Here is a 27,022-nt window from a genome sequence, read left to right on the forward strand (position 1 = left end):
GAAAGTCAAGTCTTCATAACTAATAAAGGGATTCAGTTTCAGACAGTTCTCTGAGTTACAGAGAATAGAGTTAGCCCACTTTCTTATCCAGAAGAGAAGAAGATCTTTAGACACTACTATCAGTATTGCATCTTGCAGTAGTTAACTCAGATGGTGTGCAGTCATCTTATCTGGAATACAGTCATACAGAATGAGAAACATATTCTAAGAGAGACATCTTAAATAATACTACTTTAAACTCTCATGTTCTTCTTCTGTATTCATGACTGCAGAAAGATGGTTGTTGATTATTGCAGAATTCTTACAGTACTGTTTGATGTGCAGACAGTTGTAGATAATTCAGATACTCAGAACAAAGTATAATATCATCTTTATGATTTTGTCAATTTCCATCTTATCAGTAATGAATTCATCTTGCTCTAAGTCTTGATTCTTGAGCAGCATTTAGAATATGCAGTAAAGCTAGTGAAGTAAAGTATCTTGCAGCATGCTACAGATAAGAATCTTTCTGATTAAGTCTGTACTGTCATTTTCATTCTGCAGGAGCATGAATGTAAGAATTCACCCGCGAACCCCTTACACAGATCAACAATACCTGCAAGGGCCCAGGGCCTCAGCTTGCAAGCTGTTGGGGGTACATGTGTCCTCACAAGACACTAAGTCACATGCTTGCAAACACACATAAAAGATCACCACTGCACAAACCTCTTGTTAGAAGCCAGTGGCAATCTTGTCTACAAGTCATACATAGCTGCCAATACCAGATCTTTTATCTTGTGTACTCTTTTCTACATACAATTCCTTCTATAGATTTATTGTCATACTGATTCACACATATAATTTTCACATTTTACCACTCTTCTTTGGTGATATCTGACAATGGTATCAACACAAAGAAGCCGACCTCCTGAAGCTTGTGAACCTGGGACACCAGCAGAAAATCTACCCAAAGAACAAACTCAAGTTTGTGAGAAGATGATAAATCTTGAAATCATCTCAGCTCTCTCAATCATGGATGAAATCAAAACTAGCATCACAATCTCAGAGAGAGAGTTTATCTTAGCATCAAGAGATATTATATATTCATGCAATCAATACTCTGATTAATTTCAGCTTCAAGTATTGTGTAATTCAACATATTCTGCAGAACATAGAGAGAGACTATTATAAGTATTTAGAAAAGATTATTATTCTGACAGAATTCTTCTGTATAATTTATATACTTGAAATGATAGATTGCTGTATTCTCTTTTCTTGTGTTTTCTTTTCAGCTAACTTTTCATACAGTAGCTGCAGAAGCAAGATTACTGTATTATAGCAGTCTATAGTAGTATGAGTGTTGAGAACTGAGACATGTGCATCAATATCTTTAATTAGAATTTGCTACTATCTGAAGATGAGACTGATGCCAGTCCAGGCATTCTGATCAGTACTCTGGAGATTCTAGATATAGATTATATCTGTATTCATATCTTTCAACTTATTCTGCTAAGCCTGAGCTGATTAGAGAGAGATGAGATCCAGAGCAAGATATACATCCACCACTACAAACAAATAAACAGAGCTATATACATTTATCATCTGATGTGTAGAGATATTCAGATTAAAAGCAATATTCTTGACCAGCAGATAATACAGAAGAGTTTCAATAAACTAATAATATTACTGCAGAGAGAGACTGATATAGTTCAAGATATAATTAATCTGGATACAGTATAAGATCTGGTGTGACTGTATGATCATGAAATTTAAAAAGAAACATCTAAGAATTATACAGTACTTTCATCAAGATATCTGAATATTATTAGAGATATATGAAACAATCATAACTGTTTGTTCTAGATGATTCATTCTGCAGAGTTGAATAGATCAGTAGTTAGATTTAATTAAAGCAATTTCAGCTGAAAGCTATTCATTATATCTTTTACTATAGTTATGTTGATACTAAGTACTCAGCAGTTAAATACATTAATAAGTCTTCAGTCTAGTGATGATGCAACTAGCTAATATTAGTATTCTACCAAATTTGTGCCAGCATATTCTCTGATGCTATCAACTATTAGTATGGTGCCTGTGGCCTTTTATCTAAGAAGGAGAATCCTCTCACCCAGAGATGTATATAATATATAAAGTGGTATCTGGTTCTGGAATTTCCTGTTCTGATTCTGGATTCCTGTCCCAATTTCTGTCTCAAGAATAGAATTGGGTTAAAGCTCAGCTCAATAAAATAGAACTGGATTGTTTAACAGCATATTGGAATGGTTCCATGAAAGCTGGAATTAGAATGAGACTGGAACTGGAATCAAAATCTAGCTAATAGAATGATTTCAGAATCTGGCTATGACAAAATAAAATAAGATCAGGATTTCAATATTATATATAGGACAGGACCAGTAAAGTGTAAAATGAAACTGGAAATTCTGGTTCTATTTGTATTATTAAAAGATAATAAAATTTGATAATGATTTTAACATAATTTTATTAATTTATTTAACTTTAGAAAAGTACTGAAATTTGATACTGCTCTTTATATAATTAGATTATATTGCAAGCTATTAGACTTTAGCTACTTGAATCTATCTATTAATAATATTAATGTATTTTCTGTTTCTTGTCTAAATTAAGTACTGAATTTAGGAGGCTTGCAATCTCCTTTCATACAATCTCTGAAGTATCTTGATTATCTTGATTATCTTGAATAACTTTCTTGACCAATCTTTCATATAATATAAGTGCTTTATTTAGTGTATATATCTTGTCTTCATGTTTAAGTAGCATGATCTTCTTGATTGTAGATGCATGAAGCTGTAATTATTGATAATAATATGTATTTCAAGCAATATTGAAAATCTGTTCTACTTTAATTTCTGTTAAAGATACAGCCAGAATATCTCTTGCCATCTGAGTAACAGTTAAAAAATCAGACTCTAGCATCCTCCACTATTCCAGAATTAGAGCTTGAGATAATATCAAATTCTTATCATTTAAATATTGCTATATTTCATTTTGGAAATTTGCTTATCTTTAATGAAATCTCTCAAAAATCATTTGCTCAATATTCTAAAGAAGTTAGCAGAGAGAAAATCAGAATAATACTTATAATAAACATATATCATTCATATCAAGTATTACTTTTCTTGACTATTTATATTTCTTATAATACTTTTTGTAAAACCTTAAAATATATTATTGATATATTTTACACTTATTACTGATTCAATTCTCTGAATTATATGCTCTTATGCAGTATAATAAATAGAGAGCAGTAGCTACAGCTAGCAGCTTACTTTTTGAATGCTCAGTATTATTATAGTATTTCTGGAATTTCAAGCTAGCAGCTTTGATAGCTTCTTTAATATTCTCTCTTGTTATTAACTGTCAGGCCTTGTTCTTCTCTTTTTCTAAATACTGGAAAAGATGATTGTAGATTGCTCATACTAAATAAATTGTTGAATCTGTTATTTTGAACAGTATTTTGATAAATTGACTGAATGACTGCAACAGTTTAATTATAACTCTATCTGCTTTCAGTCATAATCTAATAAGTGAAGTCTTTAATATTTTGGTAATAAGTTCTGAATTCATGAGTCTACAGCTTGTTAAAGCAACAAAACATGAATACAGATCTTATAAATGAAATTTCATCTTGTGCAAATATCTTAAATCATCTTGTGCTGGTTCTCTTGTTAATATTGTTGAAAATATGCAGTAAGTTAAGAGAAGATATTGATTATATTAACAACAAGATAAATCTATTATTAAGTAAAGATTAGTAAATCAACTCAAGTATATCAGGACTGTTATCAAATTTCATTATCTTTTTAAGAGTATTTGTAAATGTGTTTGTTAATACTAGATTATCAGTAATTAAGCTCTTATTAAAGATAGTGGGTAGAGTATTATTGTCTGGCTGAATCTTGAGATTGCAAACCAGCTCTTAAACTACAAGTTGAATTACATAAGCAAGACAGAGTATTGTTTCACTGTCTGTATTTCAATTAGTTGTCTTATTTAACTGCTGCAATACTGATCTTAACTGATGTGTAAAATGTGCTTGCATGATATTATTATTTAATATATTGTCACTTGTAATTGCAAGAAGATTGCTCTCAAGTCTTCATACTGCTAATAATTATTAAAGAATCTCCATTATATTCTTGTCAGTATAAGTACTCTCTAAACTTTTAAAATTCAGTAAATACTTATGATACTCCTAATTCTTTATAATATAATAACTATTAATTGCTATAAAGACAAGATTATTAGAACTTGTTTAATTATTTACTATCAGAGATATCTTGATTATTGAGCTATAGTTAAAGAGAAGATTTTAGAATAGCTAATTGTATATATTATTTATGATCTGATATAATATTTCTCATGTAAGTATCTATAATACTATTGCAGAATTGAGTATAGTTATTAATATACAGAATGCTAAATTCTTGATAGCATAAAATAAGAGATTTAAGAATATTAATGTTCACACAAGCTACTGAAGAAAATTATCTTGATTGCATTTGAAAACAGACAGATCTGAATCTGTTTGAGAATGCTTTAAAAACTATTGCTAAGACACCAGAACTGTTACTAAAATTCATTATATTTGGAAAATTAGAATCCATAATCTATCAGCATATTAACCAGAGTGTTATCCTGTCTGTTATCAGTTTTTGTACAATCTTTACTGATTAAATGCTTTTTCAGACCACTTGTACTGTTTTGAGAAAAGCTTGAATAACTAAGAAAGATTTAACAATGCTTGCAAATTACTTCTGAAGTGCTTTTAGAATACTCTGCCATCTGATCAAATTTTGATCAAAAATCAGAATAATATTACTTTATCTTTCAGTTGAGGTCATCATGATTCTTATTCTTAATTAACTGAGCAGCTTAAGTAGTTAATTATTAAGTAACAAATAACTTATAATACTGCTCCTTTTACAATACAAATTATTTTTTTTCATGTTAAACTATAGTCAATTCTGAAGAAATTTCTGTAGATTTTGCTTGTTTGCTGGCTACAGTCATTTAATTAGATTTTTTTTTTTCACAATTAAATTGATTTTTCTCTGAGTTTTGTCTTAGTCAAAAAAGTTATAAAATTTGGTAACAGTTCAAGCAAAATTTGATAATCTTTAGCTAGTTAGACTCATTCTACTCTGCACAGTAACCAACTACAAAATTATCATCATCTACAAAATAGAACATTCTTCTTCAGAAAAATAAAACATTTTGTTAATTTAATGATATCTCATTCTCAAATTGATATAAAAAAAAACTAAAAACCTAACTTTCTTCTCTAGATATTAATAATTAAATTATTATTCTTCTATCATTCTTCTTATTGTTCTTATCAGAGAATATTACCATCTCAAAATCATCTTTCTTTATTTTCTCTAAGACAGACAGACTATTGTTATCTTCAATTGGACTTTGTAATTAATTCAGAAATTCTCTCATCTTCTTCTTAATTCTCTCTCTTGATACACTGACTGCAGCAAGATAATCATGATTATAGTTCATAATCTTGATTTCAAGCTTAACTATTATTTGTTGAAACCAGGCCTGCTTATATACAGCAATAGAATGCTGTAGCTGGCTTGTTTTAGCTAAATATGTCAGAACTATTATCAAATTTTATTACTTTTAAATTCTATCTTCTTGTTCTGCTGAGCTTCATTCTTGATCTCTGTAGCCTTTTCTTGATAATGCTTCTTCTCCTGTTCTTTCTTCTTTTGCTAAGATATCATAAGCTGATGCTTATAATACTTCTTTAACTTGCTCTTAACAAATTACTTGACCATCAACTGTTCAATAGCTTTATTCTCAATTGTCTTGCAATTCTTCTTGCTGCTATTCTGCCTGCAATAAATGTTAATATGATTTAAGATAGTGCACCACTAAACAAGTCAAATCTTGCCAAATGCTCTACGCAACAAATTTATTAAATATCTCAACAACCAGATCTTTATTATTAAATAGCTATTCAATATTAAATGAATGTGTTCTTTGAAGCATAGAAATTACTGTAGTTAGAAAAATAAACAGGTGGACAGCCTAATATTGTGGCCAGAGTGAGAGATTTGGGAGATAGATAGAAAAGAATTCAAAGGAATGTCAACAGTAGATTTCTTGACTTGAGAGCCTAATATCTTGCTAGAGAGGCTTGTAGAGCTCTTACTTCCCCTTTTGGAAGATTGTATAGACTCTCTGTAATGAGACTCTTTAGTAGGGGAGTCCTTCTGATAGTGCTTTGCAGCTGGTGCTTGAAGCCCTGACTGCCAGCATTTAGCAGCACATTCAATCATCTGTTTTTCCTTCTCTGCTAGTTGTAAACCCTTCTTCTCCTTATAAGCAACATGTTGTGCCTCTTTTTGTCTAGCATGTTTGATTTTTTCAGTCTCTTGTTGCTTACAGGTCTTTTTACAGGTATCCTCCTGTTCAATCTATCTTTCTTCAACATCTCTGGCAGCCTGCTTCTTTTGAAGCTCCTGTTGAAGCTTTACCTCTTGTGTTTGAGCAATTTTATCAGCTTTTTCAGCCTTTATTTCATCCAGACGCTTGTGTGCCTTAAGAACTTTTGTTGAAGACCAGAACTGTGCAAAAAATTCAGCATTGCTCCAACCATTTATTGAAGCTGCACAGTAGGCCCATTTGCTTCCATCATAATCATCTAGCCATATATCCTGGAGATCTCACAATTCACCCTGGTAAATAAGAGCTGGAGATAGTGTAATTCCTTCAGCAGAGACTGAACAGAGCAATGAGAGAAATTCCTGACTACCATTCTGGGTGATGGCATTCTTTCTAGCTCATAGGGCTTCAATAGAGACTAATTACTTTGAGGCATGGCAGGAGCCTAGAAGGAATCCTTTTTCATCAAAGTTGTAGATATTTGAGAGCTCAAGATTATATTGATTGATTTTCTGCTCCAACTGTAAGTAGTCAACTAGTTAGCCAGTGTCAATAACTGCAATTGCAATTAATCAAATAAATCATCAAATTACAAGCATATAGAAGTGCTTAAAGCACTGATAGTTATCTGCTACCTGCCTATTTTGATCAATTGCTTTGAGATAAATGCATTTGATCTTTGTTATTATGCCACTCACAAAATTAATTAATCCAGTTGATTCCAACATTTCTTCTGTCATCTCTTGTACAATATTTCATAGGATCTGAGGTGTAATGGCAAGGCCACAGCTAGGGAGCTTGTTTATATAATTCAGAAGCTCTGTCCCCTGTATATCAGAGAGCTTTTTCTTATATCAGGAGACTGCTTCATCCTGAGCAAGTTGCAAGCCTTTATGCTATTAGCACAGGGTCTCTTGATTGACTGAGTACTTTTTTGTAGTTGCAGTGTAATTTGGGGCCTCTTGCAATTCAAGATCTTCCATTGCAAGCCTAATTAAAGTGTTGTTGACCATGTTGTTGCATATTGAATGTTGAATGTTGAAGGAATTTGGTGGTGGAAAATTTGGCTTGTTTAGTGGTGTGGCTTGTTTAGTGGTGTGGCTTGTTTAGTGGTGTGGCTTGTTTAGTGGTGAACTACCTTAATGCAAACCACTGAGACTGTATACCACTTATATTTGACTCAGATTCTCTTCAGCATGTTATAGTGTATCTTGTGATCTGTCTCTTCTATCTTGAATATATCTTTTTAATAGTTTTCTAAGATCTGGTGATGCTACTGTGCTGCACAGGTCTTCTCTCTTATTGAATATTATTTTGATCCCATTTTCATGATTGTATGTGATGAGTTGAATTAGAGGCACTATATGATGAAATTATAAAGTGTATTAACCAACTACTTGTATAGAATGATTACTATATACATTGTTTACATTCTATAAGCATGTTGCTATAGGCAAGCTCCATATGTTGTTGCTATGCTGGCTATAGAATAATAGAAATATGGAGTATATTGATCTAGTACTTGTATAGAATAATTATTATACATATTATTTACATTCTATAAACATGTTGCTATAGGCAAGCTTAATGTATTGTTGCTATACTGACTGTAGAATAATAACATAAGATTAGTCTCTCTTTTCTTGTTTTTCTCTTTCTCTTCTTCTTCTTTTTCTTCAGAACTACTATTAATAATTCTTCTCTCTCTCTAATTATTTACTGTCCTGCAATACCTCTGTATAAGAATCTGCACTGCAACAAAATAGATTATATTAAGAGATGAGTGCTTGCAGAATACTGCTCTGATACATATTATTTACTGACAAGATATTAGTTTTTCTTGTACATGTTCATTTCATATAGCTGGAGAGAAGTGGCACAAGACTGTATTAAAAGAATGAGCCCTGAAGAAGAGTAATTAGTGTAAAGCTAATAAAAATATTAATCTGACTAACTTTGATCAGAAGAACTTCTGCTCCTGCTGCTCTATTCATAATTAGAAGTCCAGCACTTGTATGTTAAAAAGTAATAATTTTTGGTAATGGTCTTGATGCTAATTCATGAAATAGATATTATTAAGAAGATTCACTACTTTCAGAGCTTTACAGAGCTAATTCTTTCAGTAGTTCTGTTCCAGTAATTAATTTGAAAAATTACTTTATTCTGTTATCAAGAACATGAATATTACTGACAATATTCTATCATTAAGTTACTTCAGAAGACTGCTGAAGTAATTTTGTGCACTTTATTTAAGTATAAGTCATTATTAACAATAACACTAACAATTATACTAAGTAATATAGGCTCTGTTATGGCAATGGTGCACTGTAAGTGCATTACAGTCAATACTAACAACATGAAGCTTGTTTTTAATATCAGTACCATGACTGAATTGAATTATTTTAATCTGATTAATGTGTCTGATTGTTCTGCTTCTGCTGTTCCTGCTTCTGTCACTATTATTTACTGTCTGTATTCTGGTTCTGCTCCACTAACTACTGCTGCTACTCCACTATTACTGTTACTGCTTATTACTGTCTCTCTGTCTTTCTTTAGTACTGACAGAATCTTTATCTGTCAAATAATGAATATTAGAGCTCCTGTCCAGTTCACAAAGCTGATTCTGGAGGAGCAGGAGAAGAAGAAGAAGAAGAAGAAGAAAAAAAAGAAGAGAAAGAAGAAGAAGAAGAGAGAGAAGAAGAAAGAAAAAGAGAATTATGATGATAATAAGAATAATGATAATAATGAGAATAATAACAATAATAATAATAATAAACTTGCTATTTAGACAGTTTCTAGTTATTTACTAGCTTCAGTTATTACTTAGTTTTAATACTTTGTTTTTTTCTTTTACAATCAAATTAATTTTTCTAAGAGTTCTGCCTTCATCAAAAAAATAATGAAATTTAATAATGATTTCACACAAAATTTGACCAGTTTGACTCTTGACATAATAGGGCTGGAAAATCTGATCCCATTCTGGTCCCACTGTGGATCCAGTCAGGATAAAAAATGGAAGTCTACCTTCTCTGCTGGAATAGAACATGGGACATAATTTTCTATTTGAGAATAGGACTGGGAAATAATTTATGAAATAAGAATGATAATAGAATCTCAAGCTCTTGAGTGGAATGAAACATGAGACTGAGATTTCATATTTGAGATTCTGGCTGTTTCTAAATTTGGGACCAGAACAAGCTTCAATGGGAAATGAGATCCCATTCTGATTCTGAATACCAGCCTAAAGGCCACATACATCTACCATCTGGTGTGCAGAGATGTTCAGATCAAAAGTAATATTCTTGACCAGCAGATAATACAGAAGAATTTCAATGAACTGATAATGTTACTGCAGAGAGAGGCTGACATAGTTCAAGACATAATTAATCTGGATACAGTATAAGGCCTGGTGTAGCTGTATGGCCATGAAATTTAAAAAGAAACACTCAAAAATCATGCAGCACTTTTATCAAGATGTCTGAATATTATTAGAGATATATGAAACAACCATGACTGTTTGTTCTAGATGATTTATTCTGCAGAGTTAAATAGATTAGTAGTTAGATTTAATTAAAGCAATTTCAGCTGAAAGCCATTGATCATATCTTTCACTATAGTCATATTGATACTGAATACTCAGTAGTTAAATGCACTAATGAGTCTTCAGCCTGGTAATAGTGTAACCAGCTAATATTAGTATTCTACTAAATTTGTGTCAGCATATGCTCTGATGTTATCAATCATTAATATAGTACCTGTAGCCTTTTATCTAAGAAAAAGAATTCTCTCATTCAGAGATGTATATAATATATAGAGTGATATCCAGTTCCAGGATTTTCTGTTCTAGTTCTGAATTCCTGTTCTAATTTCTGTTCCAAGAACAGGATTGGGTTGAAGCTTAGCTCAACAGAATGAGACTGAATTATTTAACAGCATATTGGGACAGTTCCATGGAAGCTGAAATCAGAATAGAATTGGAACTGGAATCAAAATCTAGCTAATAGAATGGTTCTGGAACCTGGCCATAACAAAATGAGATAGAACTTGAATTTCAATATTGTATATGGGACAGAACCAGTAAAGTGTAGAATGAGACTGAAAATTCTGATCCTATTTGTGTTATTAAAAGATAATAAAATTTGGTAACAGTTCTAACATAATTTTATCAATTTATTTAACTTTAGAAAAGTAATGAAATTTAGTAATGCTCTTTACATAATTAGATTATATTGCAAGTTATTAGACTTTAGCTACTTGAGTATCTATTAATAATATTAACATATTTTCTGTTTCTTGTCTGAATTAAGTAGTGAATTTAGCAGGCTTGCAATCTCTTTCTGTACAATCTCTGGAGTATCTTGATTCTCTTGATTATCTTGAATGATTTTCTTGATCAACTTCTTATATGATATGAGTGCTTCATTCAGCATATATATCTTGTCTCCATGTTTAAGTAGCATGATCTTCTTAATTATAGATGTATGGAGCTGTAATTATTGATAATAATATGTATTCTGAGCAATATTAAAAATCTGTTCTACTCTAACTTCTGTTAAAGATACAGCCAGGATATCTCTTGTCATTTAAGCAACAGTTAAAAAATCAGACTCTAGCATTCTCTACTGTTCCAGAATTGAAGCTTGAAATAATATTAAATTTTTATCATTTAAATATTGCTGTATTTTATTTTGGAAATTTGCTTGTCTTTAATAGGGTCTCTCACAAATCATTTGCTTAATATTCTAAAGAAGTTAGTAGAGAGAAAATCAGAATAATACTTATAACAATTATACATCATTCATATCAAGTATTACTTCTCTTGACTGTTTATATTTCTTATAATGCTTTTTGTAAAACCTCAAAATATATTATTGATATGTTTCATGCTTGTCACTGGTCCAATTCTCTGAATCATATACTCTCATATAATATAATAAATGAAGGGCAGCAGCTACAGCTAGCAGCTCACTTTTTGAATTCTCAGTATTACTATAGTATTTCTAGAATTTCAAGCTGGCAGCTTTGATAGCTTATTTAATGTTCTCTCTTATTGTTAACTATTAGATCTTGTTCTTCTCTCTTTTTAAATGCTGGAAAAGATGATTATAGATTACCTATATTAGATAAATTATTGAATCTGTTGTTTGAATAGTATCTTGATAAATTGACTAAATGACTGCAACAGTTCAACTATATACTTTATCTGCTTTCAGTCATGATTTAATAAGTAAAGTCTTTAATATTTTAGTGATAAGTTTTGAATTTATAAGTCTACAGCTTGTTAAAGCAACAAGATACAAATATATATCTTATAGATAAAATTTCATCTTGTGCAAACATTTTGAATCATCTTGTGCTGATTCTCTTATTAATATTCTTGGAAATGTGCAGCAAGTTAAGAGAAGATATTGATTATATTAAAAACAAGATGAATTTATTATTAAGTAAAGATTAGTAAATTAACTTAAGTATATCAAGACTGTTACTAAATTTCATCATCTTTCTAAGAGTATTTGCAAATGTATTTGTTGATGCTAGATCATCAGTAATTAAGCTCTTATTAAAGATAGTGAATAGAGCATTATTATCTGGCTGAATCTTGAGATTGCAAACCAGCTCTCAAATCACAAGTTAAATCATATAAGCAAGACAGAGTATTGTTTTATTGTCTGCATTTCAATCAGTTGTCTTGTTCAACTACTCTAATGCTAGCCTTAACTGATGTATAAGATGTACTTGCATGATATTATTATTTGATGCATTGTTACTTGTAATTACAAGGAGATTGCTCTCAAGTCTTCATGCTGCTAATAATTGTTGAAGAATCTCTATCATATTCTTGCTAGTATAAGCAGTTTCTAAACTTTTCAAATCCAGTAAATACTTATAGTACTCTTAATTCTCTGTAATATAATAATCATTAATTATCATAAAGAAAAGATTATTGGGACTTGTTCAATTATTCACTATTAGAGATATCTTAATTGTTGAATTATAATTAAAGAGAAAATTTTAAAATAGCTGATTATACATATTATTTATAATCTGATATAATATTTCTTGTGTAAATATCTGTAATGCCATTGTTGAATTAAGCATGATTATTAAGATGTGAAATGCTGAATTCTTGATAGCATAAAATAAGAGATTCAAGAATATTAATATTTGCACAAGCTGCTGAAGAAAATTGTCTTAATTATATTTAGGAACAGACAGATCTGAATCTGTTCAAGAATGCTTCAGAAACTCTTACTAAGATACCAGAACTGTTACTAAAATTTGTTAATTTGGAAAATTAGAATCCATGATCTATTATTATGTTAATCAGAGTATTATTCTGTCTGTCACTAGTTTTTGTATAATCTTTACTGGTTAAATGCTTCTTCAGATCACTTGTACTATTTCAAGAAAAGCTTAAATAACTGAGAAAGATTTAATAATGCTTGCAAATCATCTCTAAAGTATTCTTAGAATGCTTTGTTATCTGATCAAATTTTGACCAAAAATCAGAATAACATTACTTTATCTTTCAGTTGAGGTCATCATGATTCTTATTCTTAATTAACTGAGCAGCTTAAGTAGTTAATTATTAAGTAACAAACAACTTATAATGCTGCTTCTTTCACAATACAAATTATTTTTTTTCATATTAAACTATAGTTAATTCTGAAGAAATCTCTGTAAATTTTGCTTGTTTGCTAGCTTCAGCTATTTAATTAGATTTTTTTTTTTCACAATTAAATTAATTTTTCTCTGAGTTCTGTCTTAGTTAAAAAAGTAACAAAATTTGGTTTAACAGTTCAAGTAAAATTTGATAATCTTTAGCTAGTTAGACTTATTCTACTCTGTACAGTAATCAACTACAAAATCATCATCATCTATAAAATGGAACATTCTTCTTCAGAAAAATAAAATATTTTATCAATTTAATAGCAGTCTATTCTCAAATTAATATAAAAAAAGGACTAAAAACCTAACTTTCTTCTTTAGATATTAATAATCCAATCATTATTCTTCTTATTATTCTTCTCATTGTTCTTATCAGAGAACACTACATCTCAAAATCATCTTTCTTTATCTTCTCTGAAGCAGGCAGACTATTATTATCTTCAATTAGATTTTGTAATTAGCTCAGAAATTTTCTCATTTTCTTCTTAACTCTCTCTCTTACTATACTGACTGCAGCAAGACAATCATAATTATAGTTTATGATCTTAGTCTCAAGCTTAACTATTATTTGTTGGAACTGGACCTGCTTATGTGCAGTAATAAAATACTGTAGCTGGCTTATTTTGATCTAAATATGTCAGGACTGTTACCAAATTTTGTTACTTTTAGATTCTATCTTCTTGTTCTGCTGAGCTTTATTCTTGATCTCTGTAATTTCTTCTTGATGATGCTTCTTCTTCTGTTTTCTCTTCTTTTGCTGAGATATCATAAGCTGATGCTTATGATACTTCTTTCACTTGCTCTTGATAAATTGCTTGATCATCAACTGTTCAATAGCTTTATTCTTAATTATCTTGTGATTCTTCTTGCTGCTATTCTGCCAGCAATGGATGTTAATATAATCTAATGCAAACTACTGAGAGTGCATATCACTCATGTTTGGCTTGAATTCTCTTCAGCATATTATAGTGTATCTTCTAATCTGTCTCTTCTGTCTTGAATATATCTTTTTAATAGTCTTTCAAGGTCTGATGATGCTTCTATGTGGCCCAGATCTTCTCTCTTATTAAATATTGTTTTGGCCCCATCTTTACAATTGTATGTGATGAGTTGAATTAAAGGTACTATATAATGATGTAAGGATTCGCCCGCAAACCCCTTACACAGATGAACAACACCCATGAGAGCCCAGGGCCTGGGCTTGCAAGCTGTTGGGAGTACATGTGTTCTCACAAGGTACTAAGTCACATGCTCGCAAGCACACATAAAAGGCTGCCACTGTGTGAACTCCTTGTTGGGAGCCAGTGGCAATCTTGTCTACAAGTTGTACATAGCTGCCAATACCAGACCTTTTACCTTGCGTACTCTTTTCTACATACAATTCCTCCTATAGATTCATTGTCACGCCAATCCACACGTACAATTCTCACAAATGAAATTATAGAGTATATTAATTAACTACTTGTATAAAATGGTTATTATACATATTGTTTACATTCTATAAGCATATTGCTATAGGCAAGCATCAGCAAATCCCTATCAGGCCTGCCATGCCCCACAAATTTTAGTATAATTTTTTGTGCTATAGATAGTCTTAGTGCTCTTGGCACCACATAATTGCTCCGGTTTTACTCCAGGCCACATTTTTGATTTTCTTGTTGCTCCAGATTAGCTCTGATTAAGTTCTTTCACTAGTAATGGCTTCAGATCTGCTAAACTTTATCAAATCATTCTTTAATTATCTCTTTTACTCATTAAGCCAAGATGCCACTTTCACTAGTACTTTGTACTCTTAGCTATCTGAAGGTTCTAACTGTATATATTAAAATAAATAATTTCAAGGCTAGTAGCATTCTCATTTTTTGTAAAAACTTACAAAGCTACATTTAGATGTAAGTAAAAAACTAAAGTACATCATGAATTCTCAGAAACTCTTGATCTCTTGATGCTATGCAGAGGCTGTATATAAAGCAGAGTTTTACACTTCCAACTATTAGTATCTGATTTCTTAATTTTCTTGTTACTATTTTCTGTTCCATCTTCTGGTATCTTATTTTTCTTGTCATTGTCATCTGTTTTATCTGAAGATGGCAAGCTGCCAAGATCTATCAAGAGTAAATCATCAAGATTCATATATTCAAGCTCAATAGTGGATAGTGTACCAGGCATTAGAACTCTGATAAAGAGGGTGAAGTCTTGTAAAGATTTGTATAGACTGTCTGGTGTTTTTGAATCACCTTCTGTAATTTCTGTAACAGCCTTATTTTCTGGTGGATCTGCATGTTGTAGAGGCTGCTCTGAATCTGGCTTGGCAGACATCTCATCACTAGATTTTACTGGTGATTATGTCACAAGAAGAGCCTTGCTGGTTATGACCAGCTTTTTTAATGGAACTAACTCAAGCATTCACCAGATCTTTTTCATAATGTCGTCATCTAATTCTAAGTCTGTCATGTCTTTGTATTTTAAACACAAACAAGTTTGTTCAAATATTTTATAGTAGAAGATATTCACTTATTCACACACAATATTCTTGATCTCATTTAGTAAATTTGCCATAATATTGTTCTGTCTCTTGTTATTTTTCTAAGCCTTAACATCTTCTGGAGGTTCATCTAGCCATACAGCTAGTTTATCTTCAAGATCATCAAATATATTCTGTATCATATCAATAATTTGGGGGATCATCTTGTTTACTTGATTAAATTCAACAAAACAATCAAATGTATTTATATCATGAAGAATTCAGATCTGTTGCTTTTCTGTTTGATCAAGATAGTGAACTCTTTCCATAACCTGTAAAGTGGTGTTCACATTAATTACTGGTTCAAGCATGGCAATGTTCAAGCAGTGGTGATGGATATTGATATCAAGAGAGCAAGTACTATAAGTAGTGACCAAAACTTCAACATTGCTGTCAGAATTATTAAAGACATCTTATATTTTTTGCTGTTTCTGAAACAACTGGCCTGCTTGTAGTAAAAGAATATTGTACTCAAGAAGTTTCAAGAAGATTTCAACATGAAACTCAACAGTCAGATAAGTAACAAAGACTAAAAGACAACACCTCTTGATGTCCATAACTTTTTGAAGAATCTTAAGAAACATCAAATATTTTAATGTTGTTGAGCATAAGAATTCAACAATTTATATACAGTCAGCTGAAATACAGAAAATGTTATCATTGATGATCATTCTGCTTATAAGCTACACAATTTCCTGAAATGAGTGGCACTTTTGATTAATATCTTGAGACAGATTACTCTCATGCTTTGCAATGGTTGAAGTAAAAAGGTTTTCCAAAGCAAATAAAAATGATGCATGCCTGAGCCAGCAATAAACAGCTATGTCAAAACTGCCACTAATATCATTTTCATTCTCAGAAGATTCTTGGATATCACTAACAGTTTCTTTCTTCAGTATTGAAACAAGATGTAAGTAAATGCTGTAATACTGTACTAGCTGTTTTATCTGCATCATTTTACACTTGATCATCTATGCACTATAGCTTGGAATATCTCTGTCAATAGTGACAACTCCACATATACCATCAAGATTTATTTAGTGACCATATGTCTGATGAAGCTGGATGCAGTTAAGAATTTAAGGCAAAGCAATCATTACAGAGTGTGACAATATTGAATCATGTTAAAAAAGCTGATTGTAGAGCAATGGGTGCAGAATATGCAAGCAATTCATATCAGACATGGGCACTTTCTCATAAACTTTAAGTGGGTTGTTAATTGCTTGAAAATCAAAATTCATATGTAAAGATTTCTTATTGATAAGCTACATAAAACCAGACAAATTGAAGGCTCTGTTCATTATAGAGGTTACTGACACAATTCAGATATAGTCTCTTGAGATCAAGATAATAGTCTTGTGGACAGAGATTCTTGAATTCTCAACTTTGTATTCTTCATTAAGTATCACACATTTAAAGAAGTTTTCAGTCAGCCAATCAAGTTTTCTGTAAAGCTGCTGAAGCATGTTCCTGAATACATCAGAGCATTCATCTAGTCATATAGTGATATCTGGAGTCTTGTGTTGTATGGCTAGATCATCAGAGCTCAAATACATGCACTGTCACTATACCAAATATAACATGATGATAACTGTTGTTGCAGTCTTCAGATTATTTTTGTTGAGCTTTTTGAATTCAGATTTCAATGTGGTTTTGTCAACAATAAACTTCTTGAGAGTGTCATTAATGATCTCTCTGCTGCCAAGAACACCATAAAAAAGAATCAGTCAAATGCTATCAGAGAAGAACTGAACAATCTGATCAACTCAATTAATGATCACTCCATTCAGACAGACAATCAGAGTTGGATAATATGGCCCAGTTGACTTTTGTTCTTTTGCTTTGAGAATTAAAGTGCAGTATTGTGCAGTCTTTTCCAGTTCTGCTTCATCAGCAAGAATTCCATCTTTTACTGATGACAGCTCTTGTGTCAATTTTCAAGCAACTCCAGTGACTTGCCAAGGTTTCAGTGTAAGATTTGCAACCATCAGGTTGTCAGAGTCCATATTCAAGTCAGAACAAGTAGTAAGATAATCTGGAGCTTCTGCTCCAGTTGTATTGAGCATGCAATTCAGCTTAAAGAGAGTCTTGCTGGTATTCTCAACAGAATCTTTATTATTGTCATTATCATCACTTATTTCAAGGTGTTCCAGATGTTTGGCATTAGCTATTAGTCTATTGTCAGATCTGTGCTTTTCTACAAATGGTATTTTGATATTAACAGCATTTTTGGTAAACTTTTCAAGTAAGGCTTTTCTCATGTCTTTATTTATAGAAGGCAAAGGAATATCAGAGCTAATCTCATGAATAATCTTATTCATGATTTCAACAGCATTATTGGTGTTCTTCTTGAATCAGTATTAACATCTTCATCAGTAGAATCAATTTCAACATTGCCTTGAAACTCTTTGCTAATGACTGTAGTAATAGCAGTCTCAGCTTCTGCCTTTGCAGCAGGATCATCTTACACATTCAGGTCTGTATACTTTGAGATGATTACTTTATTGTCTTGCTTACAGTCTTTTTCTTGTTTAAGCTATCAATCTGCAGATCTTGTCCATACTACATATTTCAATAGAAGAAGAAGTCTATGTATGTTCTCAGAATTATCATTTTTAAATCTCTTCTTGAATTTTGCAATTAATTGCTAAACAGCTCATAATAACATTACAGTAGAAACATCATCAGTAGGCTTAAGATTCTCAAGATCATGATTGAGTGAAGAAATTTCTGCCTGTATTGTTAGAAGCTTCATTTTCTTCATTACATCAATATGAATTAAGGTATCAGATCTGTATACAGGGCCAGTTCTACTGAAGAAATTGCTGTATTTCTTGTGGAATGTAGTTAAAACATAGTTGATTTCATCTGATTGCATCTATTCTCACAATACACCTGTTCTTGGGAAGGCTAAATATTCTGCAAGCTTTGCTTGGTTTTTATAGATTTGACTACTACCAAGTACATGGACTCCAGAAATTGTACTTGAGTGAAGGTCTTCAGCCTTGGCTGCCTTGTGAGCCTTCAGTGTGCTTATTTTCTTTAATGAAGTTGAAGAATCCATTTCTCAAGCTAGACTAAACTCTATATTAGAATAATAACCAGTCACTCAATATAGTAAATATTGGGGCATACTAGCCATACAATAAGAATTTCAAGTCAGAAGATATGTTGCATATCTAGATGTACAACACACAATATTATAAAAGAAGTCTTCAAATGGTGTCTAAGTTCAATATCAGCTTGTTGCTTATGAGAAAGAAAGTGCTTATAGAGCTTGTTTTGCACTCATAGAGAAGTCTGTATATTGCTAATCTCTAGTTAGCAAGCTTATAAGCTCTTTCAAGATTGAAATTCATGGCTGTAGAGAGCTTATCTTTACTAATTTGGAGAGCCAGCAAGCTTGTAACATAGCTGGCAAGACTGTATAGATTAGTAGTTAGAGAGAGAGTTGGAAGGGAGATTATAGCAACAAAAATAAAGTGTAGACTCTTGACCTAATTAGAAAATTCAAAACAACACATCTCTGTACTGTACAGCTAGAAAAGTAGCATAAGATCTAATATTCTCATATTTAAAGTAAAAGCTGTAAATCTTCAGCAGTATTTCTAAAATACATGCTATGCTTTACAGCTAGATAACAGCTCAGTAGATCAAGTAGACAAGCATGGCAACAAGAAAATAATATAGAATCTCTATATTATATTATAATATCTCAATGCTACATCTGTATTTCAGAATGGCAAGTATAAGAAACTCTATAGCAACTAACTTTAATTCAAAGTCATGCATAATCATGATAACATTGAGCTTGTTCAGGGTATAGAAAATGTTAAAATCAGTAATAAGACTGGCATTCTTGATAGCTTGATGCTGGAAATTGTTGAAGTAGGCTGGCATAATTACACCAGCATTATTAATAGTGCCATCAAGATGAGGTTTAACCATCTTCCTCATCTTGATCAAGATCATGGAGAAGATCTCCTTTAGTGGAAACTGCTTTGTTATTAAAGTAGACTGGCACAGTCACACCAGCATTATTAACAGTGCCATCAAGATAAGAGTCAGCTGTCTCTCCCATCTTAATCAAGATATGGAGAAGATCTTCCCTGGCAGAAACTGCTTTATTATTGAAGTAGACTGGCATAATCATGCCAGCATTGTTGACAGTAGAGATAATCTTCTCTGGTATAAATTATTTGGTCTCATCTTTAAATTCAAGATAATGGGCTTGCCACTCTTATTAATGATCTTGAAGAGAAAGTGTTTCATGTCAGCTTGAATCTTAGTATTGTTAAATTTATAACTGATAAGATACTTGATATTAAAGTCTGTATTTACAGAGTTCATGACAACTTAATTCTTTACAGCATCATTAATTAAATGCTTAGTATCTGTAAAGACAACAAATAATAACATAGTATAATGTCCCTGATTGTTTGCAATAGTTCTGATATGACAGAACCTCCATAAATATTAGCTAGATTTTTATGAAAGATGCAACATTGGTAGAACTTATTAAATGCTGCTGTTAAGTAATCAAGCTAGCAATGCTTTCTTTTCTGCAGCAGAAGCAGCAGCTGCAGCTGCAGGTTATAACTGCAGCACCAGTATAGCTAGATATAATATTAAGAGTTATAGAAGACAGGAGAGAAGAAGTATTTATATCTTGTATAATGCTGCCAAGCTAAGTCTAAAATAAACTAGCTTGTAAATATTATTGTAATATTATAGTAAAAATACACTACTCTGTAAGTGAGGCCAAAGTAAGTGTAAAGTGAAGCCAGAGCAAGTATAAAGTAAAGTCTCTATTATTATGCAATAATTTACTAGCAACCAAATTTTTAAATAATGTTTTTCCATTGCTGTTGTGCTGCTTGTAGCAAGCAAATCTCCACATTAAGTAAATTAGAGAGGCATTGCATAAAATATCCAGTGTTACTTGATTATTTTCAAGAATTCTAGTCTTTCCAGACTGAATCAGTTATTCTGACAGACTCAGAGATTCAAGAACATGCTGATAATCTTAACACTACTGAAATCTCTACTAGTGAATGGGATTTTGTTCATGACAACTATAGTGACTGGTTGGCCAACATGGGGAAAGAGAACATTAAGATAAATAAGCCAGAAATCTTGTTACTTGAAAGCACTACAGCTAGTAACCTTCTATCACAAGAAGATTTGGTTACATGTAATGTTGACACTGATGACAAGAGAGAATGTACAGAATTCATTGTTAAAAGAAGCTCAAATCTCTACATTCTGGTATCACCAGCCAAGCTTTTCATCACATTCACAACCCACACCATCATATACAAGACAACAGGTTAAAGGGCAGGTGTACCTGTTAATATTCAAATTGAATCTGATTCTGAATATTCAGAAGAACACAATTCATTTTATTTATTTTGTAGTGAGATTGATTATAGAATAGCAAGTTTCTTTTTCAGAGCAAAACTTAGCAAGAAAAATATTAATAACTTCTTGAAGAGCTCTTCTCTATACAGCATCACTACATAACTGAGTTTTTACAATACAGACAAGCTCTTCTTGAAAGTTGTCAAGATCTCATATGATTATACTGCAAGAAATTGAGTTTAGATGAATGTAACAGTTCTCTTGCCAGAACTAGATTTACACTTTAAGATACACAAGCTTTAGTATCAGAAAGTTGAATATGTTATTCAACATCTTCTTGACTATAAATCATTTCAGAAACATCTGGTATATGAACCAGTGCAGTACTTTAATCAGAGCAATGACTGAGTGTATACAGAAATGCATACTGGAAATTAGTGGTAAAATATACAGAAGAACTTTTCTGATGGTGCAACTGTAATACTAGTGTTAATTGTGACAGATAAAATACAGCTTATTAACTAACATGAAGACTTGAACTCATGGCCTGTATATCTCTTAATTGAAAATTTAAGCAATATAGTAAGATGGTCTTATAACATGAATGGCACAATGCTTGTTGAATTTCTCCCATCACTAAAGAATGCATTACAGAAACTCAAATTCCAAGTATATTATGAGTTTATAAGAATTATACTGAAGTGTAAGTCTTACTTTAAAGCACTACAAGTTTCTGTCATTGCAACATATAATCTAGCTGTACAGCTAGATATATGCTGAATCTGTTGACAAAATTGACTGACAGTTAGTTGAGTCAATTAGTACTTGAACACTTGTATAAAACAGGCTTCATGGTCAAATATACTGATGAGTGAGTTCAAAACTGTTTTCCTATTCTTGCCAGAATAATAGCTGACTATAAAGAACAAGTGTTGATAACTGAAGTTAAAAGTAGTAGACACTGCATTATTTGTACTGTTCCACCTAATGCACAAGAGAATCTGATGGAATTCTGGCCAATGAGAACCCATGAATACACACTGGCAATGCTTCAGAATCAGCAGGATGCAATAGTAACCAGAAGACTTGATGAAATTTCAACAAGAATTAAAGAAATGTTGATTCATGCTGTTCTGAACTTTGTATGGCATTATTCATTAGTAAATGTTCACAGTATTATAATGATTGACATCTTCCACCAATTGCTTAAAGAACTAGTGAATCATTTAATTAACTGGTTGAAGACTTTAATCAAGAATGTCTTTAAAGCAATGTGTCAAGAGAAGAAAGACTCTGATTCCACCATTATTATATCAGATACTGTAGGTATTGCAAGACTTGATGAGTGGTTTCAACAGATTCCTGTGTATCATTTACTGAAGCACTTCAAGAAGTTCAGCACTATAAGTTAATGAACTGGAGTTCAATAGAGAGTAGTTGTGTGACAGTTAATTATAGTAATTGCTTTCATACTGACAAAGACAAAGTCAGCTGCTGTACTATTTGCTCATGCTGTACTTAATCTGCTTTTTCTTGTGTAATATTGGTTGCATGATGAGAATACATTGAAATATATTGAACATGCACTATATTAAATTAACAGACTTAAATAAGCTTTTAGTGACTATTAGACAAATAATAAAGATTCTGCTGAGAGTGGGTATTTTAACTTTCTGAAGTTCCATGTACTTGTTCACTATGCGCAATTCATCTATGAATTTGGGAGACTTGATAGATTTGATACTGAGAATTATGAGATATCACACAAATATTTAGTTAAAAAGCTGTTCAGTAGAATCAACAAGCAAGAATTATATCAGAACCAAATAATCAAACACAACATCTGCTGCATGAACATGATGTTACTTAAGAATACAGCACTTGATAATAAAATTCTGAATCAAGAAGCAGCAAGAGCAGCTGATAAGCTAGAAGTCAAGAACACATGCTCATCAGAGGCAGTGCCTATACATGACTTGAAGTAACAGGTGTCTGAACTAAGTTCTAGAAATCTTCTCAAGAATCAACTCACTGCTGCAGATCTAGCCAGCTAATTGAAAAGCCTGAATGATGAATTTCTTGAGACACTTGCTGTATTTGTTTGGGAAATATGAAAGCAATTGAATATTATAAAATCTGGAGAAACTTGTGCTTTCAGTAATAAACAAGAGCCTTAATGAGATTGGGTCAAGATATACTGTCTTCAAATTCATCAATCTATCATAACTTGGAAACCAGATGGAAAGAATGACTCAAACTGAGAAAGATTAATCAAGAAAATTGTACATTGCTCACCAGCATGGATGGAAAAAACAAATTTCTGGTGGCAGAACTACATTTGGGTCCAAGTGCATGAACTATTCTGAGCAAGTAGGTCCATATTGAATGGCAAGATGGTTGGCCAGCTTGTGGTTGTGATAACAGTTCTTGATCATGAACAGACAGAATATATAAGAAGCTAAAAGATCAATATATTATCTGCACAACCTGCAATATATAGTAGCACATTTATTGACATGTTACAGACTCATACTGGAATTCTGCATAAGATTTATGGCATGATTAAGATGGAATTACCTGCAATATCTCAAAGGTCTCTGTTAAAAAGCTGTAATCTTGATAAACAATGAATCTACTTCATAAAGAATATCATCTATAGTGTACATGTTGTTTCAGCAACAGAAGATGAGTCTTTATACAGAGATAAAAGACTTTTTTATGTGAACAACTATATTGACTGGAACCAGTATACAAGTCTATATGACTCAGATTTTATGAACACCAGTACAGCACTAGCAAATAAGTTTTCCTCTAAACCTTAACAAGAGATAGCAAATAGAAAAGCAAAATCTGATGGAGAATCTGAGAAAGAATTGACTGAGTAATTAAAATATTCAAGAATACTTGTCAGCAACTGAAAAGTTTCAGTAAATTGTTGAATACATTTTTTTTACTGCTTTACTTAACAATATTGCAATGAATTATTTATGTCAGAGATGAGATAGAACATCTTCATGGTGATTATATAGTCAGTTGGATGGCCATAATATCTAGCTATATAACAGATGTGCATATCTGTCAGACTCTTGCTGTATGACTAGATATATATTCTAACATGACTTTGAGACCCCATCATCTGTACTCTGTAACTACAGAGTTAAATAAAAAGAATACATATACTCAACATGAAACAACACTATACTTATAAAGAAGACAGTAGCTCTTAATAAATAAAAGTACTCTGTATATTGATGAAGATTAAAGCATTTTCTGTGGCTGTATGAAATATGAAGTAACTAGTTATCTAACTGGCTAACTAGTTACAGAGTAACTCAATAACTTAGTTAACTAACCTATTAGTTAGTTAGTCATGTGACCCATAACATCTCCCAATCTCTTACAGTGACTTTACAGGCTCCAGTTCATGTTTTGCATTCTGGAACTTGATGAGTTGCATGGTTTTTCTTTGATTATTTATTACATGCAATTCAATTTAAGAATCTGTTATTTACTAAGTGATTTTCTCAAGTAATACTGACAATAGTCCTCAGGAATACATTCTCCAGACAAAGCCATGTGGCTAGCACCAGATTACTGGAAGTCAAAGATTGAAAATTGTCAGTGATTAAACATGAACTGAAAATTGACTGTAACATATATCAATTACTATGTTGCTCTGTTGAACAAGAGATGTATCTACAATAGATATTCAGAAAGAAGCTTAGTATATAGAAGAACAGAAAGAAACTACTTGATGTTATTCAGCAAATAATTGCTTAATATGATTCTATCTTTCATGATTATCTGACTTTCCAGGCACAATGTTGTCTAACAGCAATAGCTCAGAAATGCAACAACAACTAAAAGTACTACTTATTCAGAGAAGAGCTTGTACATTCAAACTTAATTGCTTCATCAGACAGTAATTATTCTCAGTTCAACTCTGTTTCTTCTGGTATTAATATTGGAGGGATTGTCAGGATACATGAATAGAGTCAAAAACAACAGTTTCTAAATGCCACTGCAAAGCTTTAATGTATTATTCTTACTGGACAGAATAATAGCAGTAATGAAATGAATAATACTCTGCTTGAATCAACAAATATAGTTGTTCAACATTTAGAACAGAGAGACACTATAATATGTAGTATGGAAGATCTTGTCAGCAACTGTAAGAGCATGCTAAAGAAAAGAACAAGCATGATAGATAACTCAGCTCTGATTTTATGTGTCTTCTTCCAATAATTAAGAATACTGCTTTAAAATGAGCTTGATCTTGACTGGAAAGATACTCAAATTTGGTACTTTGAGCTGCTAGACAACAAGCTGCTGAAAATCTGTAAAGAGTATTTGTTCTGAACAGCTCTCAAACAAATGTATTGCTTAAAATGGTGCTACTTTCAGCTTTTTCTAACTGGTTTGAATGGAATTGAAGAATTGCTTTTTAATAAAAGTGGTGGTTAGGTGTGTATGTCCACTTCTGATAGAATAACTATTTGGGTGACTTTTTGAGTTTATTTTATGGAGCAGATACACAGGAGTTCCAGCTTTGAAATAGCTTATAATTGGTGATCATTATCAAAAAGATTACTAGTCTAGTTGCTAAATGCTGAACCAGCATTTCAGAGACTTCAATTTCTTCAACAATTCTTCTTCTTCATTTCAGCATTCTGGTACTGAGAATTCTCCTCTACATCAACAATTAATGCAAGATATTTCACAAGTTAATTCTCTTCAATCTATTGTTGTTCACACATATTATATAGTGAATTGAAAGATGTGTCAAACTTGAATTGTTTTATATTAATGGGATTGAAGACTGACTCTCATGTAAGAAATTGCATACAATAGTGCTCTTGTTACAGAAGCAGAAGTCACCATCACAAATTCAGTTAGGCACTACTCAGTACAGAAGTGCATCTGCCACTTCTCAGATAACAAGAAAGAGAATCAAATCAGTAAGTACTGCAAGAGCTTTTCTGAGATCAGATAAACAGTTGATGCAAGCAATAGACAGCCAAATATAATACATTAACTAAACAGTCAGCAGGTTCTCTGAAAAGCAGACAGAGTTAGTCAGATTTTAGTAATATGCTACAGAGATAATTGCTAATTCAAATGCAATTAATAGGCAAGGGTGCATCATCAATGTCACAGAATAGTATAATGCAAGAAGCAATAAACTTGACAAAGAATAGTAATATTGATATATTATTTGAGAAAGTAAGTTGTAATTACAATGTATCTGCTAGCACTAACAATATCTAACATGATAGAAGCCATTGCAGATAACTAAAGAACTTTGACAGAATTATGATACTAGAGTCAGAAGCACTGCAACTCCAGAAAATACAGTAAATATATCTTTCAGTGCCCAGCTGCCTGCTTCAAAGTGTGTAATATGACATGGTGCCAAGCAGCATTGCCTGATCAGATTACTGAATGCAGCCAATAAAGCAGTGCTTTCCATTGCAGAGCAATTCTGAAGAGTACAGCTGTTTTCTGGTTTGAATCTTGACAGAGTACCAGATAATTAACTGATATCATGGCCTGAATACCTTGCTAATACAGACTAACTTAGTGAAATGATTGAGAGCATCTGGACAAGAGCAGTGTAGATATGATATAATAACAGATGTAATGTCAGTAGTATATCAAGTACTTTATTTTATAAATTAAATAAGACAGAAGCTAGAAGAGTAAGTCTTATTATCTTTACAAGACACAACAAGTTTCTAACATTACATGTTAGCTTCACAATATTGCAAGTTTTGCATGAGGGCACTTCATGAAAAAGACTTATAATGTTGTGATGGAGAAACACTTTGAATTAACAGCTGAAGAGTAGAAAGAGACTGCTGCAAATCTTCTTTTTAAAGATAGCTTTACATATTTCAATCCAGAGAAAAAGATACACAACATCTTTCTAAGATGCCCATCTGATAAAATCTGCTACTAAGAAGTCTGGAATGACAGGATGGCAAGAGATGCTTTCTGAACCCAATAATATATGTTGCTGTTGGTCAGTTTCTCTATAATAGGGGTATATAC

General features: G+C 31.9%; 5 protein-coding genes across 5 annotated transcripts; 3 read left to right on the forward strand and 2 right to left on the reverse strand.

Annotated features, from left to right (window-relative positions):
- Nucleotides 1-879: 879 nt before the first annotated feature.
- CIMG_12913 (uncharacterized protein) lies at nucleotides 880-1,107 on the forward strand (the record flags this gene model as incomplete). The annotated part of the gene is made up of 1 exon (XM_004445944.1): nucleotides 880-1,107. The coding sequence occupies one exon, from the start codon at nucleotides 880-882 to the stop codon at nucleotides 1,105-1,107; it is 228 nt and encodes a 75-aa protein (XP_004446001.1).
- A 4,878-nt stretch (nucleotides 1,108-5,985) lies between these two features.
- Nucleotides 5,986-6,853, reverse strand: CIMG_12914 (uncharacterized protein; the record flags this gene model as incomplete). Its single annotated transcript, XM_001246250.2, has 4 exons — nucleotides 5,986-6,029; nucleotides 6,185-6,440; nucleotides 6,510-6,676; nucleotides 6,844-6,853. 4 exons carry the CDS (start codon nucleotides 6,851-6,853, stop codon nucleotides 5,986-5,988), a joined length of 477 nt encoding a protein of 158 aa, XP_001246251.2.
- An 8,147-nt stretch (nucleotides 6,854-15,000) lies between these two features.
- CIMG_12915 (uncharacterized protein) lies at nucleotides 15,001-15,405 on the reverse strand (the record flags this gene model as incomplete). Its single annotated transcript, XM_001246248.1, has 1 exon — nucleotides 15,001-15,405. The coding sequence occupies one exon, from the start codon at nucleotides 15,403-15,405 to the stop codon at nucleotides 15,001-15,003; it is 405 nt and encodes a 134-aa protein (XP_001246249.1).
- A 6,166-nt stretch (nucleotides 15,406-21,571) lies between these two features.
- Nucleotides 21,572-22,956, forward strand: CIMG_12916 (uncharacterized protein; the record flags this gene model as incomplete). Its single annotated transcript, XM_001246246.2, has 5 exons — nucleotides 21,572-21,674; nucleotides 21,794-21,842; nucleotides 21,930-22,293; nucleotides 22,453-22,485; nucleotides 22,603-22,956. 5 exons carry the CDS (start codon nucleotides 21,572-21,574, stop codon nucleotides 22,954-22,956), a joined length of 903 nt encoding a protein of 300 aa, XP_001246247.2.
- A 2,821-nt stretch (nucleotides 22,957-25,777) lies between these two features.
- On the forward strand, nucleotides 25,778-26,589 carry CIMG_12917 (uncharacterized protein; the record flags this gene model as incomplete). The annotated part of the gene is made up of 5 exons (XM_001246245.2): nucleotides 25,778-25,801; nucleotides 25,884-25,929; nucleotides 26,103-26,194; nucleotides 26,281-26,363; nucleotides 26,553-26,589. The coding sequence occupies 5 exons, from the start codon at nucleotides 25,778-25,780 to the stop codon at nucleotides 26,587-26,589; spliced, it is 282 nt and encodes a 93-aa protein (XP_001246246.2).
- Between the last annotated feature and the right edge of the window lie 433 nt (nucleotides 26,590-27,022).

Source organism: Coccidioides immitis, assembly GCF_000149335.2.
Source record: "Coccidioides immitis RS genomic scaffold supercont3.1, whole genome shotgun sequence".
Lineage (NCBI taxonomy): Eukaryota > Fungi > Ascomycota > Eurotiomycetes > Onygenales > Onygenaceae > Coccidioides > Coccidioides immitis.